Source organism: Oryx dammah, unplaced genomic scaffold, assembly GCF_014754425.2.
Source record: "Oryx dammah isolate SB20612 unplaced genomic scaffold, SCBI_Odam_1.1 HiC_scaffold_13, whole genome shotgun sequence".
Lineage (NCBI taxonomy): Eukaryota > Metazoa > Chordata > Mammalia > Artiodactyla > Bovidae > Oryx > Oryx dammah.
This window is the reverse complement of record NW_024070197.1, coordinates 21348624-21372202: the sequence shown is the minus strand read 5'-3', so window position 1 is coordinate 21372202 and position 23579 is coordinate 21348624. Positions and strand designations below refer to the sequence as shown.

General features: G+C 44.9%; 1 protein-coding gene across 1 annotated transcript in view; it reads left to right on the top strand.

Moving 5' to 3' along the window:
• Positions 1–23579, top strand: part of WDR88 (WD repeat domain 88) — a 49777-nt gene that overhangs the window by 10510 nt on the left and 15688 nt on the right. The window contains exons 2-7 of the mRNA XM_040254114.1: positions 268–378; positions 5085–5173; positions 6437–6500; positions 11095–11233; positions 14280–14409; positions 22997–23184. Of these exons, the coding sequence (XP_040110048.1) occupies positions 268–378; positions 5085–5173; positions 6437–6500; positions 11095–11233; positions 14280–14409; positions 22997–23184 (721 nt within the window). The remainder of the gene's footprint in view (positions 1–267; positions 379–5084; positions 5174–6436; positions 6501–11094; positions 11234–14279; positions 14410–22996; positions 23185–23579) is intronic.

Here is a 23579-nt window from a genome sequence, read left to right as displayed (position 1 = left end):
GTAAGTCTGCTAATCCATGAACATGGGATGCTTTTCCATTTATTTAAGTCTTAAAATTTCTCTTAACAATGTTTTGTAATTTTCAGTGTATACTTTTTACATTTTTTGATTAAATTTATTCCTACTTTGATGCTTTTGTAAGTGTAATTTTTTCTTAATTTTTTCTGTATTGTTCATTACAAGTGTATAAGAATGCTATTGATTTAAAAAATATTGATCTGGTATTCTGCAACCTTCTGAGCTCATTCAGTCTATCCTTTTTTTCAGATCCCATTTAAAATTATGAGGGGACATGAGCACATTGTGAGTTCCTGTAACTTCTGTGTGGATGACACTAAGGTCCTCAGTGGCTCCTATGACTGCACCGTGAAGCTGTGGGTAGGTGGCCCTGTGTTAGGTGGAGCCAAAACATCGCATAAGCTTATGTCACCTCTTATGAGATTTCCCGAGTACTGAGTTCCTAGACATTCAAGGATCCCAAAGATCTGGAGAAGCCTTTCTGAACAAAGTGCAAGAAGCAGCAGGAAAATGAAGGCTCACTCTCGTGTTAAGTCACTGAGAGAGATGAAGTTAGTGTGGCTGCTGTCAGCCTGTTGACTTAGAAACAGTGGGAGCAGGGGTGGAGACCGTTGGACCGGAGCCCGCCAGCTTTTGCTAGAGGCTGTGCCTGAGGGTCTCTGAGCTGTGTCATCTCTCCGGGACGCCTTCTCACTTGGAATATTCAGTTCCATCCACAGAGATGGTATGTCCAGGCCTGGACGATCACAGGAGGACACAAAAGTGGCCAAACCTGGGACCTGCCCGTGAAGGGCAACTGGGAGAGGCAGGACAGAGAGTAGGTCAGTGCTGTAAGATGCAGGGGCAGGGCCACAAGAACAGGGGTGTGATGGTTAGACGGGGCTGTACAGAGGTGGCCACCGTGAACTCTTTCAAAGCCTTCAGGGCAGAGCCAGCAGACCCTGGCAGGCCTGCTTGGGTGCACTGCTGGTCAGTCAGGAGAAGATGAGGAGGTATCAGGGCTGGGAGATGGCAATGACCATCGGGGGCCATTCTGCAGACGACTGTCTGGTGAGGCTGGCCCCCTGGGGAGGACAGTCAGTTTGGAGTTTTGCTATCTCCTCTGGCTTCAGGAGCAGGAGGGGGACAGGATGGAGTGAGTTAAGGCTGATTCCTGGGTTCCAGTTTGGGCAACAAGGTAGAGGATAGCTCCTCACCTTCCAGATCCCTTTAGAGGAACGTCTTCTGGGTCTTGGTGGGTAACAAGCCAGGAAGACTAGCCAGGAGGGTTTGGGAGCTATCCAGATGGTTCAAGCCCCACATTAGGGACCCACCAGATATTCGACCCTGGGTGGTTACATGCTCCCTGAATTTCCCCAGGCCCATGCCTGGGAGGTATCTTTGGAAAAAGTCTCCTTGCCTCTCTCTTCTCTGCCCCACTCTCATCACTGTTTTTCCTCTCAAACCTACCACAAACCCAAACATCTAGCTTAGCCTTTTATTTATTTATTTATTTGGCTGCACCAGGTTTTAGTTGCAGCAGGTGGGATCTAGTTCCCTGACCAGTGATCAAACCTGGGCCCCATGCATTGGGGGTGCGGAGTCTTAACCATTGATCCACCAGGGAAGTCCCCTGGCTTAAGCTTTAAAAAAGCTCCCTTTCTCCTAACTGAAGATCATTGTGAATAATTTAGAAAGTCCATCAGTGTATGAAGAAGTGGGGGGGAAAATTACCCTTATCTTACACCCAATCGTCCTCTAGTATGGTACGTCTCTTTTCAGTCATTATAGAAAAAACCACTTTGCTAGTCTTTCTCATATTATGAAGGTAAGATGGCTTTATCACCAAAAGACATAAAAACACAAAGAAAAAAATCATTCTGTGAACCGTGAGTAAACTGATGTGAAAAGGTTGGAGTGTAGTTTCTTTTTCCTGTTTGAACATGTATACACATATTTATGAAATTGAGACCACACAGTAAAACTCTTTATATAATGACATTAAACATGGGCTACAAATACGGTCTCACCTCCTTTATTAGAACCACTTTCTCACCATTCATTCAAAGTCCAACCAACCAACTTAAATTATCTGAATCCACAGAAAGTGTTCCTGGTCCCAAATGTCAAGTGAAGGGGTAACTGTCTCTATTTGTTTTCCCATACCCCTAGCCAATGGCCCGGTTATTTCAAGAAACATTCAGTACAAAACATAGATATTTCCACTGTCTTTGGAATTCACTGGCAACATCTGGCTCTATTGCCATGTAGCTCTCCTGACAAGTAATTCACTGCAGTGCTTATTTTCCAAGAGGGTTATCAGTCTGCGATTGCTATTTTCCCTCTTGGCCATATGGTGGCACTATCGAGCACTGAACCTGTGCAGCCCCATAGACCTCTTTCTGTTCTAGTGCTGCCGTTAGCTGGCTTAGGGCGAAGGCCATAGACTGCAATGGGCCTCATCCTCAGGACCCGCAGTGATCATTTTTTTCGTTCCCAGACACATTTTTTTTTTTTTTTTGCAACCCCATGGACTATACAGTCTATGGAATTCTCCAGGCCAGAATACTGGAGTGGGTAGCCTTTCCCTTCTCCAGGGATCTTCCCAACCCAGGGATCGAACCCAAGTATCTCACATTGCAGGCGGATTCTTTACCAGCTGAGCCACATGGGAAGCCCCCAGACACATATTTTTTTCTAGAGTAATACACCATTCAAGGAGTCTGGCTCACTGGCTATCAGAGCCAGTCATTTCTTCCCAAGTCATGAGGCTCATGAGCTGAGCCTCCATCCTGGATGTGTCCTGCCCCCATGAGTTCCTCTTTGGGATCTCTTCCTGCCAGGGGGCTTTGATTAAGGACCCGGCTGTTTATAGAGTCTCATGGAGCAGGGGTTGAGGGACTGGATCTGTGCAGAAAAGAGTTTGCGCAGGTGGCCTGAGGCTGCTGTCCCTGCAGAGACCCGGTGGCAAGGCTGGCCTTGGCTGGCATCTGGGAACTTCACTGGTAAACAGTGTCCTACAATCATGAATCTTTCCCTAAGTGATCCGGGGGCTCTCTGTGTCTAGACTGTGCAACCCATGTGGGTGATGCCTGTGTGACCAGAGCCCAGTACAAATCTGGGTCCCGAGGCTCAGGTGCAGCTCCCTAGAAGACAGCATCTGACATGTGTTGTTACGACTGGTTGCTGAAGGAACTAAGCACATCCCATGCTACCCACGGGGAGAGACTCTTTTTTCAAGATTTATTTATTTTTAATTGAAGGATAATTGCTTTACAATATTGCATTGGCCATTCATCAACACGAATCAGCCATAGGTATACATTTGTCTCCTCCCTCTTGAACCTCCTTCCCACCTCCCATCCCTTCCCACCCTTCTAGGTTGTTACAGAGCCCCTGTTTGAGTTTCCTGAGTCACACAGCTAATTCCCATTGGCTATCTATTTTACATATCGTAGTGTATATGTTTCCAAGCTACTAGGGAGAGACTCTTGGAAGCAGTGCCTGGATTTCTCTGGACCTCGCCCCAGGCGCCCTTCCCTTTGCTGATTTTGCTTTGTGTCCTTCGGCTGCTGTAAATCTTAGCTGTGAGCATGCCCGTATTCTGAGTCCTGTGAATCCTGGAGAATCATCAATTGTGAGGGTGGTCCTGGGGACCCCTGACACAGAGCCCTTTGCCTCCCAGCAGGCTTGTGGTCTTAATGTGAATTGGTCTCTGCATATCAGGGAGAATTGTCCCAGGCCTGGTCTGGTCAGGCCAAAAGCTCTCCCAACCAGGCACCATAATTTCACATAACAATGCAGGGTCTTTCTAGAAATTCATTGTCTCGCTAATAGCGTTTGTTTCAAGGGGACGTTCCACCTTGGCTTATCCTGAAAAGTTGTGCACACATTTTTTTTCAAAGATTTTTTTTTTGATGTGGACCATTTTTAAAGTCTTTATTGAGTTTGTTACACTGTTGTTTTGGTTTTGGTTTTTTGGCCACGATGCCTGTGGGATCGTAGCTCCCTGACCAGGGATTGAACCTGCACCCCACGAAATGGAAGGTGAAATCTTAACCACTGGCCTGCCAGGGAAGTCTCTGCATTGAAAGCATTTTTATTTCTGTCACTCAAGCACCTTTCACATTGGTGCCGTCATTGTTCCTATCATGTTGCCAGCTATTACCCTACCTTGTCCTCATCATATTCTCTAGTTATCTCCCTTCAGTGTGGTAACAGTTGCCTGGGTCCCACTGTTGGGTGTCTTAGAGTTTGTTTTAACCGCCCCCTTTAGGTGGACACAGACTGCTGCCCGTGAGTTTGTGCTGTCTGTCCCCTAAAACACACGATGAACATTTTTCATTAAACTTTTCATTCGGAGTATAGCCAATTAACAATGTTGTGATAGTTTCAGGTGGACAGCAAAAGGACTCAGCCATACATATAATATACATGTATCCATTTTGCCCCAAACTCCCCTCCCATCCAGGCTGCCACATAACACTGAGCAGAGTTCCCTGTGCTATACAATAGGACCTTGTTAGTTTTCCATCTTAAATATAGCAGTGTGTGCATATTGATCCCAAACTCCTTAACTATCTCTTCCCCCTATTCTTCCCTCCTGGCAACCATAAGTTCATTGATGAACCTTTTTTGTGCACAAGTCTTTGACCACAATTTAGATTATTTCCTTAGGGAAGACTGTCCCCGCAGCACCCCCACTGCCCCACCCCAAAATAGAATTGCTGGGTCAAACAGTGGGAATTTTTAGAAAGTTCTTGAAAGATCTTGCTAGATTCTGTGAAGCCTCTTTGGCCAGGAGAAAACGAGAATATTACCTGTTTGCAGCTTTGCCTTCAGAGTGGCCCATTTCCATGGGCCACTGTGGGATGGAGGGAGAGTTTCCTGGGGATGCCATGGATGGTGATGGTGGCCTTCTTGCTCTGGGAGTGGTGGGGAAGTCTTTTCACCCTTCTGAGCTGGGGGAAGAGTCATAGGACCGTGAGTACTCAGACAAGCTTAGGGTTGATGCTGAACTCGGCTCACTGCTTCGGCTGACACTTTAGTGACCTCTGACCCTCTCCTGCTCTCTCCTGCTGATCCAGGATGCTATGGACGGATCCATTGTTCGGGATTTTGAGCCGGTGCCTGAAGGTCCTGTTTTAGAGTGCAGCATCACGGCTGACAGCAGAAGGTGACTTGCCCTCATTTGACTCTGGTCAGGAAGGTGAGAGGGAAGGGCAGGCCCACACACGGCATGCCAGGGGCCCTTCACTGTCTTTTCAGCAAACACCTGACCTTACTCTCCCATATGTTGGTCTCATGGTTTCCATCTTTTGCTGTGAGAACCAAGGAGATATGGTGACTCTGAAAATTTAAAGTGCCAAAAAGACGAAATGTACTGTGACTGAAGCCAGTCTGAATGTTCTCCCTGGAGTTTCTTTCCCACAGTCACGCCTGTGGACCGGGGAAGCTGCAAGGTTCACTAGCGATTCAGGGCAGACCCTCATGTCACAGTGGGAAACCAGGGCCCAGGAAGAAAGCCTGAGCTGTCACCCGGGGAGAGTCAGTTTGGGAAGCCACCCTCGGGTGCATTTGCATTCACGCTTCACACAGATGTGAGATGAGCCTTTAAAAGGGGATTTGTTTTAAAATGGATTTGCTTTTACCCTGAGCAGCAGCTACAAAATTAATCTACTAGTGAAAATGCGTGGGGGAATGTAAGCTTCTTGTACATGCTCATTCCCTCAGGCATGTCTGACTCTTTGCGACCCCATGGACTGTAGCCTGCCAGGCTCCTCTTTCTCCAGGCAAGGATATTGGAGTGGGTTGTCATTTCCTACTCCAGGGTAAGCTTCATGGGACTTTCTCTCACGTAGAGGACACGTTGTCACTGAAACATGCCATGTAAGAAGAGAAGGGTACACTTATATTACTGGGTTGGCCAAAAAATTCATCAGGGCTTTTCCATAACATCTTATGGGAAAATCTGTATGAACTCTTTAGCCAGCCTAATAGTGTAAATGTACAAGAAAACATTTAGGGTGAAATGAGCTATGACAGTCTTTTCCTGTTAAAAAAAAAAAAAGATGTGAAATCAGTGGAAGAAGTGATTGATCCTTGTGAGCTGTAGCTATCCTTCTAAAAGAAGTCAATTACAGAACAGAAGAAATGATACCTTTAATGCCCTAGATAGAAAAGGACATATTTGGGTGGCCGATTAAAGGATTAAGGAAGAGAATGGTGTCATGGTGCCTTCTGTGTTAGGATCTCTCTGTTTTCACTGAGAACCCCCAGTTCTACAGGGGCCTCATGAAATATCTTTAGAAAGATTCAAGTATTTCTTCTGCAATCTTGGTCCTAAACTGTAGAAACTTTCTGTTAAATATTTGATCTTTCTTAGAAACCACAGGCGTAATAGTCTGGGTCGTTAAGACTCTGGTCATTTTCTTTCCAGAATCGTTGCAGCGTCTTATGACAAAACAGTGAGGGCTTGGGACCTTGAAACAGGCAAGCTGCTGGTATGTATGCTCTGCCCTGGTGGAGATGTCACAGCACAGAGTCTTCTGTTTTTGTTTTTTCTAATTTTTTAATTGGAGTATAATTGCTTCACAATGTTGTATTAGTTTCTGCTGTACAATGATGTGAATCAGCTCTTTGTAAACATATATCCCTTCCCTCTTGAGCCTTCCTCCCACTGCCCCCGCCCATCACATCACACTACTTTAGGTCATCACAGAGCACCGAGCTGAGATCTCTGTGCTATACAGCAGTTTTCTGACAGCTTTTGTTTTACAGATGGTAGTGTGTGTATATATATGTGTGTGTGTGTGTGTGTGTTAATGCTGCTCTCTCAGTTCATCTCACCCTCTCCTTCCCTGCCTACAACACAGATTCTTTGCTGGGCCTTAGGTGGCCTTGAGCTGGTCATGGATTGGGAAGAGTAGCCAATCTTCCGGGAAAGGAAAATTTTCTTAGGGACCCAACGTGATGGATGGTGGGCTTCAGGGACGGGAAGCTATCTGAAGCAGGCAGAGGAGGGCTCTGCTTCAAGGATGGGGAGGATGGGTATAAGGGAAGAAGTACAGGTGGGGGCAGAGGGTAGTGGCATTACAGACTGAGAGAACTGTGTGGGAAAAGAGACCGTCCCATGTCGGATGTTGGCTTTTGATGGGGGCAGGAAGTAGAGCTGAGGCCATGGGGTGAAGGCCACGTGGCCAAAGTACAAGGCCACTGGTTCCCAGTCTGTTCTCCATCTAAGAAGGGGCCACCATCCATCCATCCATCCATCCATCCATCCAATGGGCGCAGGATCCTCCTGTCTCCTGCCTGGTGTCCGGGCAGCCCTGAGCCTGCTCAGGCGCTCTCCAGGGTGTCCTGCCCCATCCCCGCTGCCCTCCCCCACCCCAGGCAGCTTCTCCTCACCTTTCTTCTCCCTTTCTCCTCTGTTCTCTCCTTAAAAAAAAAAAAAAAAAAAAAAACTTTCTCTTTAGTGCAAAGATCAATTTATTTTCATTGTGAAACATTTTTAGAAAGAGAAACCAAGTGTGAAAAAAAATAGTGTTACAGTTAACATCTTGGTGTCTCTTTTCCTGTACATATGTTACATATGACCATGGGCAAGCATGACAACATGACATGTTCTGCTGACAACAGTGTCATTAAATACGATCATTGATTATTCCTGACTTTTAGCATTTTCCCAAATGCTTATTTCATTTAACATAAACATCCTGCTCTTGTCTCTAGCTTCTTTTTCCTTCTCTTCTTTTTAAAAAACTCTCCTCGGGATGTTTTTATTTATTTATTTTTTTAATGTTTGTTTATTTATTTGGCTGCCCCAGGTCTTAGTTGCAACATGTGGAATCTTTAGTTGTGGCATGCGGCCTCTAGTTCCCTGACCAGGGATCAAACCCAGGCTGCCTGCATTGAGAGTGAGAAGTCTTAGCCCCTGGACCACCTGAGAAGTCCCTTCCCTTCTCTTCGGTAAACTTGTTTTAGCACTTTTATTATTTTTGTTGCACAGGACGTCCATGCCACTTGCCATCTATAGGGCTGAGTTAGTGATCCACCGCTGCTTGACAAACTATTCCAGAACTTATTTTCAAACAACAAGCATTTATTGCCACGCAGAGTTTCTTTTTTTCTAAAACAATTAACGTATTTTGGCTGCACTGGGTCTTCCTTGCTGCACATGAGCTTTCTCTTGTTGCAGCGAGCGGGGCTGCTCTTGGTTGTGGTGTGCGGGCTTCTCACCGTGGTGGCTGCTCTTGTTGCAGAGCACAGGCTCCAGAGCACAGGCTCAGTAGTTGTGGTGCTTGGGCTTAGTTGCCCTTCAGCATGGGGGTCTTCCCAATCCAGGGATTGAACCTGTGTTCCCTGCACTAGCAGGCAGACTTTCAACCACTAGACCACCACGAAGTCCTTGCAGAGTTTCGTGACAGAACTTTTGGAGCAGGTTAGCCAGTGGTTCTGGCTTAGGTTTCTGGTGAGGTCATGGTTAGGATGTCATCTGGGGCTACAGTCTTCTGAAGGTTCACTGAGGCTGAGGGTCTCCTTCCAAGATGGCTGTTTGCAGGAGCCCTCGGTTCCTCTGCACCCAAGTCTCTCCATAGGGTTGCTTGAGTATCCTCAGGACGTGGCGGTTTACTCCCTCAGAGCAAGCGATTCAAGAGATGGCAGGAGGAAATCCTGGTTTCCTTCTTTTTTAAGAAAATTTTTGTGGTTATAGCTGGTTTGCAGGGTTTCAGGTATATGGCAAAGTGATTCAGATATGTATTTGTGTGCATGTGTGTGTATATATGTGTACATTAAAAATGTGTATATTTATGAATATAAACAGTATATTCTTTTTCAGATTCTTTTCTATTATAGGATATTATCCCACCCCCCACTTTCCCCTTTGGTAAAGATATGCTTGTTTTCTATGTCTGCAAGTCTATTTCTGTTTTGTAAATAAGTTCTTTTGTATCATTTGTTAAGATTCCACAATAAGTGATACTATATGATATTTGTCTTGCTGTTTCTGACTTATTTCACTTAGTATGGTATTAATAATCTCTAGGTCCTCCATGTTGCTGCAAATGGCAATAATTCATTCTTTTTTATGGCTGAGTGGTATTCCATTTTACATACACACCGTATCTTTTTTTATCTCTTCATCTATCAGTGAGCCTTTAGTTGTGTTCATGTCACGGCTCTTGTGGATAGTTCTGCTGTGATCATTGGGGTGCATGGATCTTTTTGCTGTCTATTTGTTTGGTGTGTCGGGTCTTAGTTGCTGCATGCAGAGTCTTTCTTGTGTCATGCAGGATCTTTTGTTGTGGTACACAGGCTCCAGAACGTGTGGGCTTGGTAGCTGTGGTGTGGAGGCTTAGTTGCTCTGTGGCACGTGGGGTCTTAGTTCCTCGACCAGGGATCAAACCCACATCCCTTGCATTGGAAGGTGGATTCTTAACCACCACTGGACCACCAGGGGAGTCCCACATACATCTTTTTGAATTAGAATTTTCATCTTTTGCAGATGAAATCCCACCCAGGAGTGGGATTGCTGGATTATAGGGTAGCTCTAGTTTTGGTTTTTTAAGGAACCTCCATACTGTTCTCTGTAGTGGCTGCACCAAATTATATTCCCATCCACAATGTAGGAGGGGTCCCTTTGCTCCATACCTTCTCTAGCATTTATTATTTGTAGACTTTTTGATGATGACCATGCTGACTGGTGTGAGGTGATAGCTTATTGTAGTTTTGATTTGCATTTCTCAGTTAGACATGACTGAGCGACCTCACTTTCACTTTTCACTTTCATGCATTGGAGAAGGAAATGGCAACCCACTCCAGTGTTCTTGCCTGGAGAATCCCAGGGACGGGGGAGCCTGGTGGGCTGTAGCAGCAGCAGCAGCAGCAGCAGTGATTAGAGATGTTGAACATTTTTGCATGTGCCTGTTGATCATCTGTATGTTTTCTTTGGAGAAAGCCCTGGTTTCTGATATGACAGTCCCTTGGACTGCAAGAAGATCCAACCAGTCCATCCTAAAGGAGATCAGTCCTGGGTGTTCATCGGAAGGACTGATGCTGAAGCTGAAACTCCCAATACTTTGGCCTCCTGATGCGAAGAGTTGACTCATTGGAAAAGACCCTGATGCTGGGAGGGATTCAGGGCAGGAGGAGAAGGGGATGACAGAGGATGAGATGGCTGGATGGCATCACCCACTCAATGGGCATGAGTTTGGGTGAACTCCGGGAGTTGGTGATGGACAGGGAGGCCTGGTGGGCTGTGATTCATGGGGTTTCAGAGTGCGCCACTAAACTGAACTGAGTCAGAGACTATCACTTTTGCTACATTGTATCCAAAGAAGTAACTCACTGAGTTGAGCTCACACCCTCTGGGTGGGTGATTAGACTCCACCTTGGGGCTTCCTTGGTGGTTCAGAAGGTAAAGAATCTGCCTACATTCCCAGAGTCCCAGGTTTGATTGCTGGAATGGGAAGAGTCCTCTGGATAAGGTAATGGCCACCCACTCTATTGTTCTTGCCTGGAGAATTCCATGGACAGAGTAGCCGGCTGGGCTGCAGTCCATGGGGTCGCAAAGAGTCAGACATGACTGAGTAACATTCACTTTTGTGGAGAGAGGACTGTCAAAGAATTGGGAAGCATATTTAAAAAGCTTCACAACAGCAATACCATAATTTATAACATACAGAGAGATTTTCCTTTCCTTTCCTTTCCATAATTTATAACATACAGAGAGAATGAGTAGCTGTCTGTCCTGAGGGGCTGGGACTGTAGAGCCTTGTCCTCCAGGCAGACTTGTTTACCAAACTGAACAAGAGTCAAGTTGGCCATTACTAGAACCTTGCTGCCAGTTCTGCTAGGTACCCCCTATCCTTGTTCATCTCTCCTGGACACACATTAATTACATGTATTAATTAAAAATTAATTCATGAAAACTAAATAAACATTCAGTTCCTTGTTTGCAATAGTCTATTACAAGAACTCAGTGGCCACATGAGGCCAGTGGCTGGCATATTGACCAGTGCATAGATAGAATATTTCAGAAAGTCCTGCTGGAACACTGGGCTAGAGAGAAACCTTTTGATTGTTGCCCTATTTCAGTGGAAGCTCGGTCATGAAACCTTCATAGTCTCCGCTAAGTTCTCCCCTGATGGTAAATACGTGGTCTTGGGCTTGGATGTGGATAATGGAATCTTTATAATAGATGCGAAAGACTCTACCACTGTGTCCTGCATCAAAGGTGAGTTTGCGTGGGCTCCCTGCTCTGTTCTATTATAACAGCAACTTGTCACTTGAATGACAGTGACTTTATTGTTTTATTTGGTAAATCAACAATGCTGTGAATGATATCATTAAAGATGCGACATTGATGGATAAAAGTGAAGTGAAAGTCTCTCAGTTATGTCCGACTCTTTGTGACCCAGGCTAGAATACTGGAGTGGGTAGAACCCAAGTTCTCCAGGCCAGAATACTGGTGTGGGTAGCCTTTCCCTTCTCCAGGGGATCTTCCCAACCCAGGGATCGCACCCAGGTCTCCCACAGTGCAGGTGGATTCTTTACCGACTAAGCTATCAGGAAAGCCCTGATGGATAAAAACATGGGCAATTAAAATCAAGACTGGTTAAGGCTTTTTCACTCAGTCTCATGCTTATAATAAATGAAACATTGTTCTGTTCCAGCTTCACATGGACATTTAAAGCCCATCTTTTATTGAATGAAGACCCAAGCTTCTTGACTTGCCTGGTGGCTCAGATGGTGGTCTGCCTGCAGTGTAGGAGACCCAGGTTCGATCCCTGGGTTAGGAAGATCTCCTGGAGAAGGGCATGGCAACCCACTCCAGTATTACTTGCCTGAAAAATCCCATGGATGGAGGAACCCAGCAGGCTACAGTCCATAAAGTCGCAAAGAGTTGGACACTACTGAGCGACTTCACTTTCTTTCTTTCCAGGCTTCTTAACATTTTATGTGTATTTTCCCACATTCTTCATTCTTTACTGCTGAGTCACCAGGGAAGCCCATAAAAATAATAATCCCTGATAATTAATAACACACATATTTATTCTAGTGTTTTATAATACTGATGATTAGCAATTTTATTACTATCAATTATCACATATAAAAAAACAAATTCAGATAATTAAAAAGACTAGAATGGCAACTCCTGAAAAAAACCGTGATCAAATGTCAATTTCCTGGTTGTGATCCTGTGCAATCATTGTGTAAGAGGTTACCATTGGGGGGAACTGAGTGACAGGCATACAGGGTCTCTCTGTAGGAGTCCTTACAACTGCATGAGTTAACAGTTAACTCAGAAGAAAAAATAAAAGCATACATAATCATTGGAAAAAAATTTGAAAGTGTGTAAGCAGTGGGCTTCCCCAATGGCTAAAGTGGTAAAAAATCTGCTTTCAGTGCAGGAGACATGAGTTTGATTCCTGGTCTGGAAGATTCCCTGGAGGAGGGAATGGCAACCCACTCCAGGATTCTTGCCTGGAAAATCCCCATGGACAGAGGAGCCTGGTGGCGATAGTCCATAGGGTCACAGAGTCAGACACAACTGCTGTGCCCATCCTGTCTTCTCCCCAGTGGTGGTGGTGGTTTAGATGCTAAGTTGTGTCCGACTCTTGTGACCCCATGGACTGTAGCCTGCCAGGCTCCTCTGTCCGTGGGATTCTCTAGGCAAGAATACTGGAGTGGGTTCCCATTTCCTTCTCCAGGGAATCTTCCCTACCCAAGAATCGAACCCAGGTTTCCTGCATTGCAGGCAGATTCTTTACTGACTGAGCTACAAGGGAAGCCTGGAGGGACCTATTATTATGATTATTTTTAATTTAAAGAACTTTGCTTATAATTTATTTATTCTAGTCTTCCACAGTATTTCTTCTGATTTGAATTTTTATATCCCTTAAGTTCAATGGAAAAAGTGTTTTTAAAATGGTACTGGGAGATAGTATTTTTTTCTTTTTAGCTGGAGTATAACTGCTTTACAATGCTGTGTTAGTTTCAGCTCTACAACAAAGTGAATCAGCTGTATGTTTACATATATCCACTCCCACTAGAGCCTCCCTCTCACCCCCATCTTACCTTTTTAGGTCATCATAGAGCACTGAGCCGGAGAAGGCAATGGCACCCCACTCCAGTTCTCTTGCCTGGAAAATCTCATGGACGGAGGAGCCTGGTGGGCTGCAGTCCATAGGGTTGCTAAGAGTCGGGCACGACTGAGCGACTTCACTTTCACTTTTCACTTTCATGCATTGGAGAAGGAAATGGCAACCCACTCCAGTGTTCTTGCCTGGAGAATCCCAGGGACGGGGGAGCCTGGTGGGCTGCCGTCTATGGGGTCACACAGAGTCGGACAAGACTGAAGTGACTTAGCAGCAGTAGCAGCACAGCACTGAGCAGAGCTCCCTGTGCTATACAGCAGCTTCCCGTTAACTATTTCACACTTGGTAGTGTATATATGTAAGAGCTACTCTCCCAGTTCATTCCACCTTCCCCTGCCCCACTGTGTCCACAGCAAAGTGAATCAGCTGTATGTTTGCATATATCCACTCCCACTTGAGCCTCCCTCCCACCCCCATCTTACCCTTTTAGGTCATCATAGAGCACTGAGCTGGAGTATACTCCCTTCTCTACGTCTGTGTCTCTGTTCCTGCCCTGCAAATAGGTTCATCTGTGGAGGTACCTATCATTAAGGGTACATTGCTGGGAGGTCTTCCTGTGAGTGTGTGTACGTGCAAACACACACACACACATAGTACTACTTCCCACATACATTTAATGTTTATTTTTATCACCATGGAGCCATGATGTGTGTCTGCCACACAGCTTGCATTTTTTCCCTTGATGTGTCTCCTCGTACTCTCTCCTCACACTCTAAGCCCTGTCTGCTCACCATGCTCCTTCACACTGTGTCATGTCAAGCCTTGGCACACCCTGTTCCTTCTGCCTAGAGCACCCTTCCTTTCCTGTTTCCCTCCATAGCTTTTAGCGATCTCTCAGGGCTGGGCCAGGTTTCCTTTCGTTGGTTTGGAGCTGTGACATTGGCTGCAGGTTGTTGCCTGCTCAGAGGTGTCTGCCTGTGACCTCTGAGGGGGAAGGGGGCAGAGCTCCTGGCTCAAGGCCTGGTATACAGCAGGCATTCAGGAAATGATTATGCAAGTGAAGAGTCCCTTCCTTGTGAAACCCAGAGTTGTGTTTCTATTATACTGTCGCTGTCTGGGGGAGCAACCTCAGTGTCCCAGGAGCGTGTGGCCCAGTATCAAGTCACTTTCCCTGTGCCTCAGACCATCACACGATGTCGCTCACCGCCTGCTGCTTTGACCCCGACAGCCAGAGGGTGGCTTCCGTCTCGTTTGACAGGAGCATCAAGATCTGGGACGTGACGTCACAGACCACACTGCTCACCATCACCAAGTGAGGAGGCTGGGCAGCATGCTGCAACAGGGAGGTGGGCGGGATTCGCACCCGCCTGGATTCAGCCTGTGCACCTTCAGCTCCCCAGCTGGTGTGGCCATGGGGCATCTCCAGCCGTGGTCCGCCGTGGTGCTACGAGGAGGCTGGAGATGGAGAATGGGAAGGGCACAGGCAAGCAAGGGGAAACCACTCCAGTAAGTCCTCTACATTGGAACCTTCAAGTTGCGAGCTTTCAGACGTGAACATCTGAGCCAGCCCCTGTATGCCAGCTGTTGTACTGTGCTACCGTACTTTTCAAGGTTCTGTAATAGTAACTGTTTTATTTTTGGTGTTTGTTTTTCCTGTACATATTATTTGTGTGAAAAGTATTGTAAGACAGTACTATATAGCCGATTGGATTAGCTGGGTACCTAGGCCAGCTTTGTTGGGCTTACAAACAAATTGCACTTACGCACACACTCTCAGAATAGAAATCAATCCTATGTAGGGGACTTACTGTAGTTGTGGCCTGTGGGCTGGGATGGGCCTCAGATGCATTTGTTGCAGTGTGAGCCAACACTGGAAAACATTGTGCTGAGCTGCCCCCTGCCTCCCCACATGTAGGTTTCCAGCGTCTCCTGCAAAATGAGAAGGTCTGCTCACTCCGTCTGTGGCCACCAGCACCAGCTGTGTGGGCAGCCCTCCCTAACGGGACCCGGACTCATGGCCTCGGGATGTGTCATCCTGCCCACTTGGCTCAGTTATGAGCCCTGCTGGCCTGTTCCAGGCTTTCCCATGGGTGTCTAGCCAGAGCTTAAGAGTGTGCAGGGTCCCATCCTGAGTGACCTTTGACCTTAGTTTCCTCAGCTGCAAACTGAGCCCCGGTGGGGTGTGAAGGAGACAACAGATGGAAGTCCTTAGCGTAGGATGCATGGCGGCCACTCAGCACCAGCTCTGTTACTGAGACTGGCTTCTGTGGATGCTGGGGTCAGCAGGGGCTATGGATGCCTGTTCTGCTCGTTAGAGCTGCTCGGCGGTGGCAGTGAGGAGGGTGAGGCAGCTGTGAGCTGGAACTCTGGATGGTGGAAAGGGAAATAAGGAAACTGTCTACTGGTGTATTTGATTGAACCACATTTATAAATTTTCTGGAAATGTATTTTTTAGCAAGAAAATATAGAGACAAGGATTCTCAGTGCTGCAGGACAGGGCTGGCCTCGTGGCATGAAATTCTGAAGTTACGCAGGGTCCCACACACAGGAGGGCTCATACTTGGTTGACTGCTCTGCTGTCAACATCTTGAAGTGCTTCACTTTTAGAAAATATTTTTATTTATTTATTTGACTGCACCAGGTCTTAGTTGTGGCATGAGGGGTCTTTAGTTGTGGCATGGGAACTCTTATTTGCAGCAAATGGGATCCAGTTCCCTGACCAGGGAGGGAACCCAGACCCCCTGCATTGAAAACTTGGAGTCTTAGCCACTGGACCACCAGGGAAGTCCCCAAATTCTTCATTCTTGAACAAGAGACCTCAAATGCTTTTATTTCAAAAATATGTAATTTACTTTTTGAAAATGTAAAACATGCAGCACAGTACAAAATTTTGAAGGTACAAAAGAATACAGAGTGAAAAATTCTCTCCTAGCTGTCTCATAACCACTGTTTCCTGAGAAGCCGTCACTTTTCCTCCTTCCTTCCTGCCTGTTGGCTGCCTTTCCCTCTTAACAGTTTTACTGAGATATAATTCACACACATCCTACAGTTCACCATTTCATGTACATAATTCAGTGGTTTGAGGGATATTATTATTTTTTTTAATTGTCTTATTATATGTACAAAATTTTTAAAGTTATTTTATTGGCATTAATTACATTTATAATGTTGTACGCCCATCACCACTATTTCCAAAACTCTTTTATTACCCAAACAGAAACTCAGTACCCGTTGAACAATAATTCCCCACTCCCCTCAATCCGAGTCCCTAGTAACTTAGACAGCATATTAAAAAGTAGAGATATCACTTTGTTGACAAAGATCCATATAGTCAATGCTATGGTTTTTCCAGTAGTCATGTACGGATGTGAGAGTTGAACCATAAAGAAGGCTGAGTGCTGAAGAACTGATGCTTTTGAACCGTGATGTGGGAGAAGACTCTTGAGAGTCCCCAAGACTACAAGGAGATCAAACCAGCCAGTCCTAAAGGAAATCAACCCTGAATACTCCTTGGAAGGGCTGATGTGGAAGCTGAAGCTCCAATACTCTGGGCCACCTGATGCGAAGAGCTGACTCATTGGACAAGACCCTGGATTGACAGCAGTAGGAGAAGGTGGCAACAGAGGATGAGATGGTTAGATATCATCACTGGCTCACTGGACATGAATGTGAGGAAACTCCAGGAGATAGTGGAGGACAGAGGAGCCTGGCATGCTGCAGTTCATAGGGTCAAGAAGAAATGGACATAATTTAGTGACTGAACAACAGCAAGAAAGTAACCTCTATTTTCTGCCTCTATGAATTTGCTTATTCTAGATATTTCATGTGAATAGAATCATACATTATTTTTCATTTTGTGTCTGGTTGTTTCATTTAGCATAATGTTTTTAAGGTTTATCTAATACATGTTAAAGCATCTATTAGAGTTTCATTCCTTTTGATGACTGAACAATATTCCACTGCATGTATATACCACATTTTGTTTATCTGTTGGGGAATCCTTGAGTTGCTTCTGTCTTTTAGCTATTGAAAATAATGCTGCAGTCAACACTGGTGTACAAATATCTGTTCAAATATCTGCTTTTAATTCTTTTGGCTATACCTAGGAGATGAATTTCTGGATCATGTCATGATACTGTATATAGCTTTTTGAAAAACTTGGAACTTGCATTTTAATTTTGCAGTGGGCCTTGCAAAATCATATAGCTGTTCTTGCTAGATAATTTTGAAAATCCATACTCTTAACTGATTCTGAAGCTTGCAAGGAGCATAAGTACTTTGTTATAATTTTTTAATGTTGTCAAACCTAGTTTAGAAAATTCAGGAGGAGAAGGAAGATCTATTGTACTTACCCATGTTTTTGCTGACCATGTTCTGTCTTCTGATGTTCCAAGTTTTCCTCTTTCATCATTTTCTGTTTAGAAAAATTCCCTTTAGCCATTCCTATAGGGTAGTTCTGAGGAAAACAAATTCTCTTAAGTTTTCCTTCATCTGAAAACATCTTGATCCTCCCGTCATTCCTGCAGGATATTTTTGATAGATATAGAAATCTGGATTGACAGTTGTTTTCTTTCCTCATCTGAACGCTATCATGTCACTTTTTTTCTGGCGTCCATGGTTTCTGATGGGGAATCCACTGTCATTCAAATTGTTCTTTCCCTATAAGTAAGGGGTCAAGGCTGTATATTGTCACCCTGCTTATTTAACTTCTATGCAGAGTACATCATGAGAAACGCTAGACTGGAAGAAACACAAGCTGGAATCAAGATTGCCGGGAGAAATATCAATAACCTCAGATATGCAGATGACACCACCCTTATGGCAGAAAGTGAAGAGGAGCTAAAAAGCCTCTTGATGAAAGTGAAAGAGGAGAGGGGAAAAGCTGGCTTAAAGCTCAACATTCAGAAAACGAAGATCATGGCATCTGGTCTCATCACTTCATGGGAAATAGATGGGGAAACAGTAGAGACAGTGTCAGACTTTATTTTTTTGGGCTCCAAAATCACTGCAGATGGTGACTGCAGCCATGAAATTAAAAGACGCTTACTCCTTGGAAGAAAAGTTATGATCAACATAGATAGTATATTCAAAAGCAGAGACATTACTTTGCCAACAAAGGTCCATCTAGTCAAGGCTATGGTTTTTCCAGTGGTCATGTATGGATGTGAGAGTTGGACTGTGAAGAAGGCTGAGCACCGAAGAATTGATGCTTTTGAACTGTGGTGTTGGAGAAGACTCTTGAGGGTCCCTTGCACTGCAAGGAGATCCAACCAGTCCATTCTGAAGGAGATCAACCCTGGGATTTCTTTGGAAGGAATGATGCTAAAGCTGAAGCTCCAGTACTTTGGACACCTCATTCGAAGAGTTGACTCATTGGAAAAGACTCTGATGCTAGGAGAGATTGGGGGCAGGAGGAGAAGGGGACGAGATGGCTGGATGGCATCACAGACTCGATGGACGTGAGTCTGAGTGAACTCCGGGAGATGGTGATGGACAGGGAGGCCTGGCGTGCTTCAATTCATGGGGTCTCAAAGAGTCGGACACGACTGAGCGACTGAACTGAACTGAACTGAACTGAAGAGGTCATTTCTCTTTTGCTACTTTCAAGATTTTTTTTCTATCCCTACTTTTCAAAAGTTGAATTATACTGTGTCTGAATGTAGATTTCTTTGAGTTTATCCCACTTGGGATTCACTCAGGTTTTTGAATCTGTTCTTTGCCAAATTTGGTAAAATTCCAGACATAATTTCTTTGATTATTTCTTCAGCTCTGTCTTATTTCTCCTTTTCTTCTGAGATGCTGATGCCCCAAATATTAGATATTTCATTATATTCTCGTAAGTTCCTAAGGCTCTTTATTTTTTTTCCAGTCTGTTTTTTGGACTGGTTAATTTATAGTGTCTGTCTTCATATTTACTGATTATTTCCTATATCATTTCTATTGAGTTTTACTTTTTGACTGTTGTTATTGTATTTTTCAGTTTTAAATTTTCCATTGGGTCATTCTTTATGTCTTCTATTTGCAAAGCTTTGAATCTTTTTGGTTATTTTAAACACAATTATAATTGTCCATTAGAGCATTTTTATGCACTCATGCTAGGTCAATTCAGTTGTGTCCAACTCTTTGTGACCCTATTTCAGGCTCCTCTGTCCATGGGGATTCTCCAGGTAAGAATACTGGGGTGGGTTGCCATTTCCTTCTCCAAGGATCTTCCTGACCCAGGGATTGAACCTGTGTCTCTCGTGCTTCCTGTACTGCAGGCAGATTCTTAACCCCTGAGCCACTGGGAAAGCCCTAGAGCATTTTTATGATGGCTGCTTAAAAATCCTTGTCAGATAATTCTAATGTCTGTATTATCTAGGTATTGGCATCTGTTGACTCTCTTATTCATGTTGAGATTTTCCTGGCTCTTACTTAGTATGATGAGTGAATTTCAGTTTCATCTCGGACATTTTGAGTATTATGAGACTCTTAATGTTATTTAAATCTTATGTTTTAGCAGGCTACTTCATTAGAACCTGGCAAGAGTGGCCGTCTAGACTCCCTCTCAGCCTTTGCTGACAGTGCTGGGGATGGGATTGCAGTTTTCCCTAAGGTTTTTGGTTGGAGTAAGGCAGGTATTGTCTAAAGGTTTCTGTCTTACTAGGCTATCTCTTTAGCTAGGAAGAACAGGCTTTTCTTGGGAGCCTTTTATCCAGTCCCCATTGTTTTGGGGGTTGCACCTTCCCCAGTACTCAGTTCAGGATATAAGAAGCAAAAAGAAAATTGTAGGTACTCAACAGCATGCCATCCTTGGGTCCCAAGATCCTTAGCTAGTCTGCCTTTTCTTCACCACTGTTCACAGTTTTATATTTGCTCTATAAATGCCCAAGGTTCTTCAGTTCAGTTCAGTTCAGTCGCTCAGTCATGTCCGACTCTTTGCGACCCCATGAATCGCAGCACGCCAGGCCTCCCTGTCCATCACCAACTCCCGGAGTTTACTCAGACTCACGTCCATTGAGTCAGGGATGCCATCCAGCCATCTTATCCTCTGTCGTCCCCTTTTCCTCCTGCCCCCAATCCCTCCCAGCATCAGGGTCTTTTCCAATGAGTCAACTCTTCGCATGAGGTAGCCAAAGTATTGGAGTTTAAGCTTTAGCATCATTCCTTCCAAAGAAATCCCAGGGCTGATCTCCTTCAGAATGGACTGGCTGGATCTCCTTGCAGTGCAAGGGACTCTCAAGAGTCTTCTCCAACACCACAGTTCGAAAGCATCAGATCTTCAGCACTCAGCTTTCTTCCCAGTCCAACTCTCACATTCATACATGACCACAGGAAAAACCATAGCCTTGACTAGACGGACCTTTGTTGGCAAAGTAATGTCTCTGCTTTTGAATATGCTATCTATGTTGGTCATAACTTTTCTTCCAAGGAGTAAGTGTCTTTTAATTTCATGGCTGCAATCACCATCTGCAGTGATTTTGGAGCCCAGAAAAATAAAGTCTGACACTGTTTCCACTGTTTCCCCCTCTATTTCCCACGAAGTGATGGGACCAGATGCCATGATCTTCGTTTTCTGAATGTTGAGCTTTAAGCCAGCTTTTTCACTCTCCTCTTTCACTTTCATCAAGAGGCTCTTTAGTTCTTCTTCACTTTCTGCCATAAGGGTGGTGTCATCTGCATATCTGAGGTTATTGATATTTCTCCTGGCAATCTTGATTCCAGCTAGTGCTTCTTCCAGCCCAGCGTTTCTCATGATGTACTCTGCATATAAGTTAAATAAGCAGGGTGACAAAATACAGCCTTGATGTACTCCTTTCCCGATTTGGAACCAGTCTGTTGTTCCATGTCCAGTTCTAACTGTTGCTTCCTGACCTGCATATAGGTTTCTCAAGAGGCAGGTCAGGTGGTCTGGTATTCCCATCTCTTTCAGAGTTTTCCACAGTTTATTGTGATCCACACAGTCAAAGGCTTTGTCATAGTCAATAAAGCAGAAATAGATGTTTTCCTGGAACTCTCTTGCTGTTTTGATGATCCAGCAGATGTTGGTTCCTCTGCCTTTTCTAAAACCAGCTTGAACATCTGGGAGTTCACGTTCACATATTGCTGAAGCCTGGCTTGGAGAATTTTGAGCATTACTTTACTAGTGTATGAGATGAGTGCAATTGTGCGGTAGTTTGAGCATTCTTTGGCATTGCCTTTCTTTGGGATTGGAATGAAAGCTGACCTTTTCCAGTCCTGTGGCCAAGGTTCGTAGCTGTGCTTAACAGGAGGAATGGGGAGCAGTGCCTTGACTCCGTCTTGTCCAGAACTGCAAGGGCAACACAAACACTTTCCCCAAACTTTTGTACTAAGTAAAATGGTCTTTTATGATACACAGAACTTATCTGAAATGAGAGTCCCATCCTGGAGTAGAGACCCTTGGTTTAAACCTCAGTGACAATTTTTGGATTCAGAGGAGGGCTTGCTATTTGCCTCCAGTAAATGCTGGGATGGTTCTTACCCCACCAGGCACTGGGACTTGGACATTTTAAGCCTGGAGACCCCTGAGAAGCTGACATTTCTTCTCCTTTGATCCTACTCAGTTTGTATACTTCAAAGAACCCACACAGAGTCTAAAACTCTGACTTGGGTGCTAGAAAACAATTTATTCAACCTCTTCTTCAGTTTGAATTGATATTATAATCCAGGCTACTCAGAGATGCTCAATTATGTTTATAGTTTAGATTGAAAACCCTATTTGTTACAGGAGATGAGAATCATAGGGAAAATACTTTGAGGATCATGAAAACAGAAAGCAGAATTCTGACAATTTTTTTTTCCTAAAAGATAAGATAGTTTGGGCTTCCCTGGTGGCTCAGTGGTAAATAATCTGCCTGCCAGTGCAGAAGCCATGGGTTAGGTCTCTGATCCCAGCAGACTCCAGATGCTGTGGAGCAACGAAGCCTGTGTGCTACAGCTGTTGAGCTTGTACTCTAGAGCCCAGAAACCGCAACTGTTGAGCCTACATACCACAACTTCTGAAACCCACTCACCTGGAGCCCATTCTCTGCAACAGGAGAAGCCACTGCAATGAGAAGTCCTCACACCACAACTAGAGAGCGGCCCCCACTCGCCACACCTAGAGAAAGCCCACGAAGCAACAAAGACCCAACACGGCCAAAAATAAATAAAATTTAAAAAGACATTTAAAAATTGAGAATACATAGCCCCAAACTTTATTAATTAAATGCCCAACATTAAAATATGCTTTAGTGGCACTGAAGACAGATAAGGAGAGAGGGAGAGGGAAAAAGAGAGCATTTGGTGTGAGGAGAAGTAAGGGGAGTGAGTGAGAGAGGGGTGGTGAAGATGAGGGGAAGGAGCCATGCCCCCCTGTCTGTGAGAGAAAGGAGGGGAAGTGGGGAGCAGAGGAGACCCACCTTAAACCTGAAAGGCTATTAGTCCATTAACTATCACAGACAATGTTTCCACCTGCTCTTTTTTTCTGAAGCCTTAAGCAGCTCTGAATAGGGTGGTGGTTCTCAGCCAGGGTCAATTTTGTGCCCCCGTGGACATTTGGCAGTGTCTGGGGGACATTCTTTTGGTTGTCACAGTTGGGTATGGAGGCTACCAGCATGTGCTAAGGAGTGCCCAGGGATGTTGCTAAACATCCTACAATGCATAGGACATCCCCCTACCACAGAAAATTATCCAGTCAAAAAGGTCAATATTGCCATTATTGGGACCTCCTGGAATAGTGTAACATAGTTAGATTAATTAATATTTGGATCATAGTAGGCAGTGATCCAAAAAGTGATATCCATTAAGTCACAAGGCCTCAGCTCCAATGCCCATTCCACTCACCTCCACTTTAAATATGTCTCCGGATTCTCCAGGAGTGACGTGCTAATGTGTGAACCCTCTCATATGTGTTGCAGGGCACATAACAATGCCATCTCAAACTGTTGTTTCACCTTCAGTGGCCATTTCCTGTGTACAAGCTCCTGGGACAAAACCTTGAAAATATGGAATGTCCATACTGGGGAGTTTCGAAACCGTGGAGCCTGTGTGACTCTGATGCAGGGCCATGAAGGTTGCGTGAGCTCCTGCCACTTTGCCAGAGACAGTGAGTAATTAACACATCAAAGGATTCCACACCGTGGGACTGCTGGGGCCAAGCTCCTCAGGTTCCATTCACATGGACCCTCCTTAGGACAGAAAGGCTTTCCAATGATGCCCACAGCAGAGGGTGGATTTATTTTCCTCAAGAATCAAGAGAGAGATGCACAAGTTTGCAAGTGACAGACACTCAGCTTGATGTAGCCAAGGCAACAAAGTATCTATTAAGTTCTGTAATGAGGAGTCCAAGAGCTGATCTCCCTTCAGGAGTAGCTGGATCCAGACACTCAGACAATGCTCTCAAGAAGCCAACTCTTCCACTCTGCCCACCCCACCTCCCGCCCAGCTCAGTTTCTCTTCTGCATTGACCTTTCTTCTCAGAGAGGCAAAGATGGCCTCTGA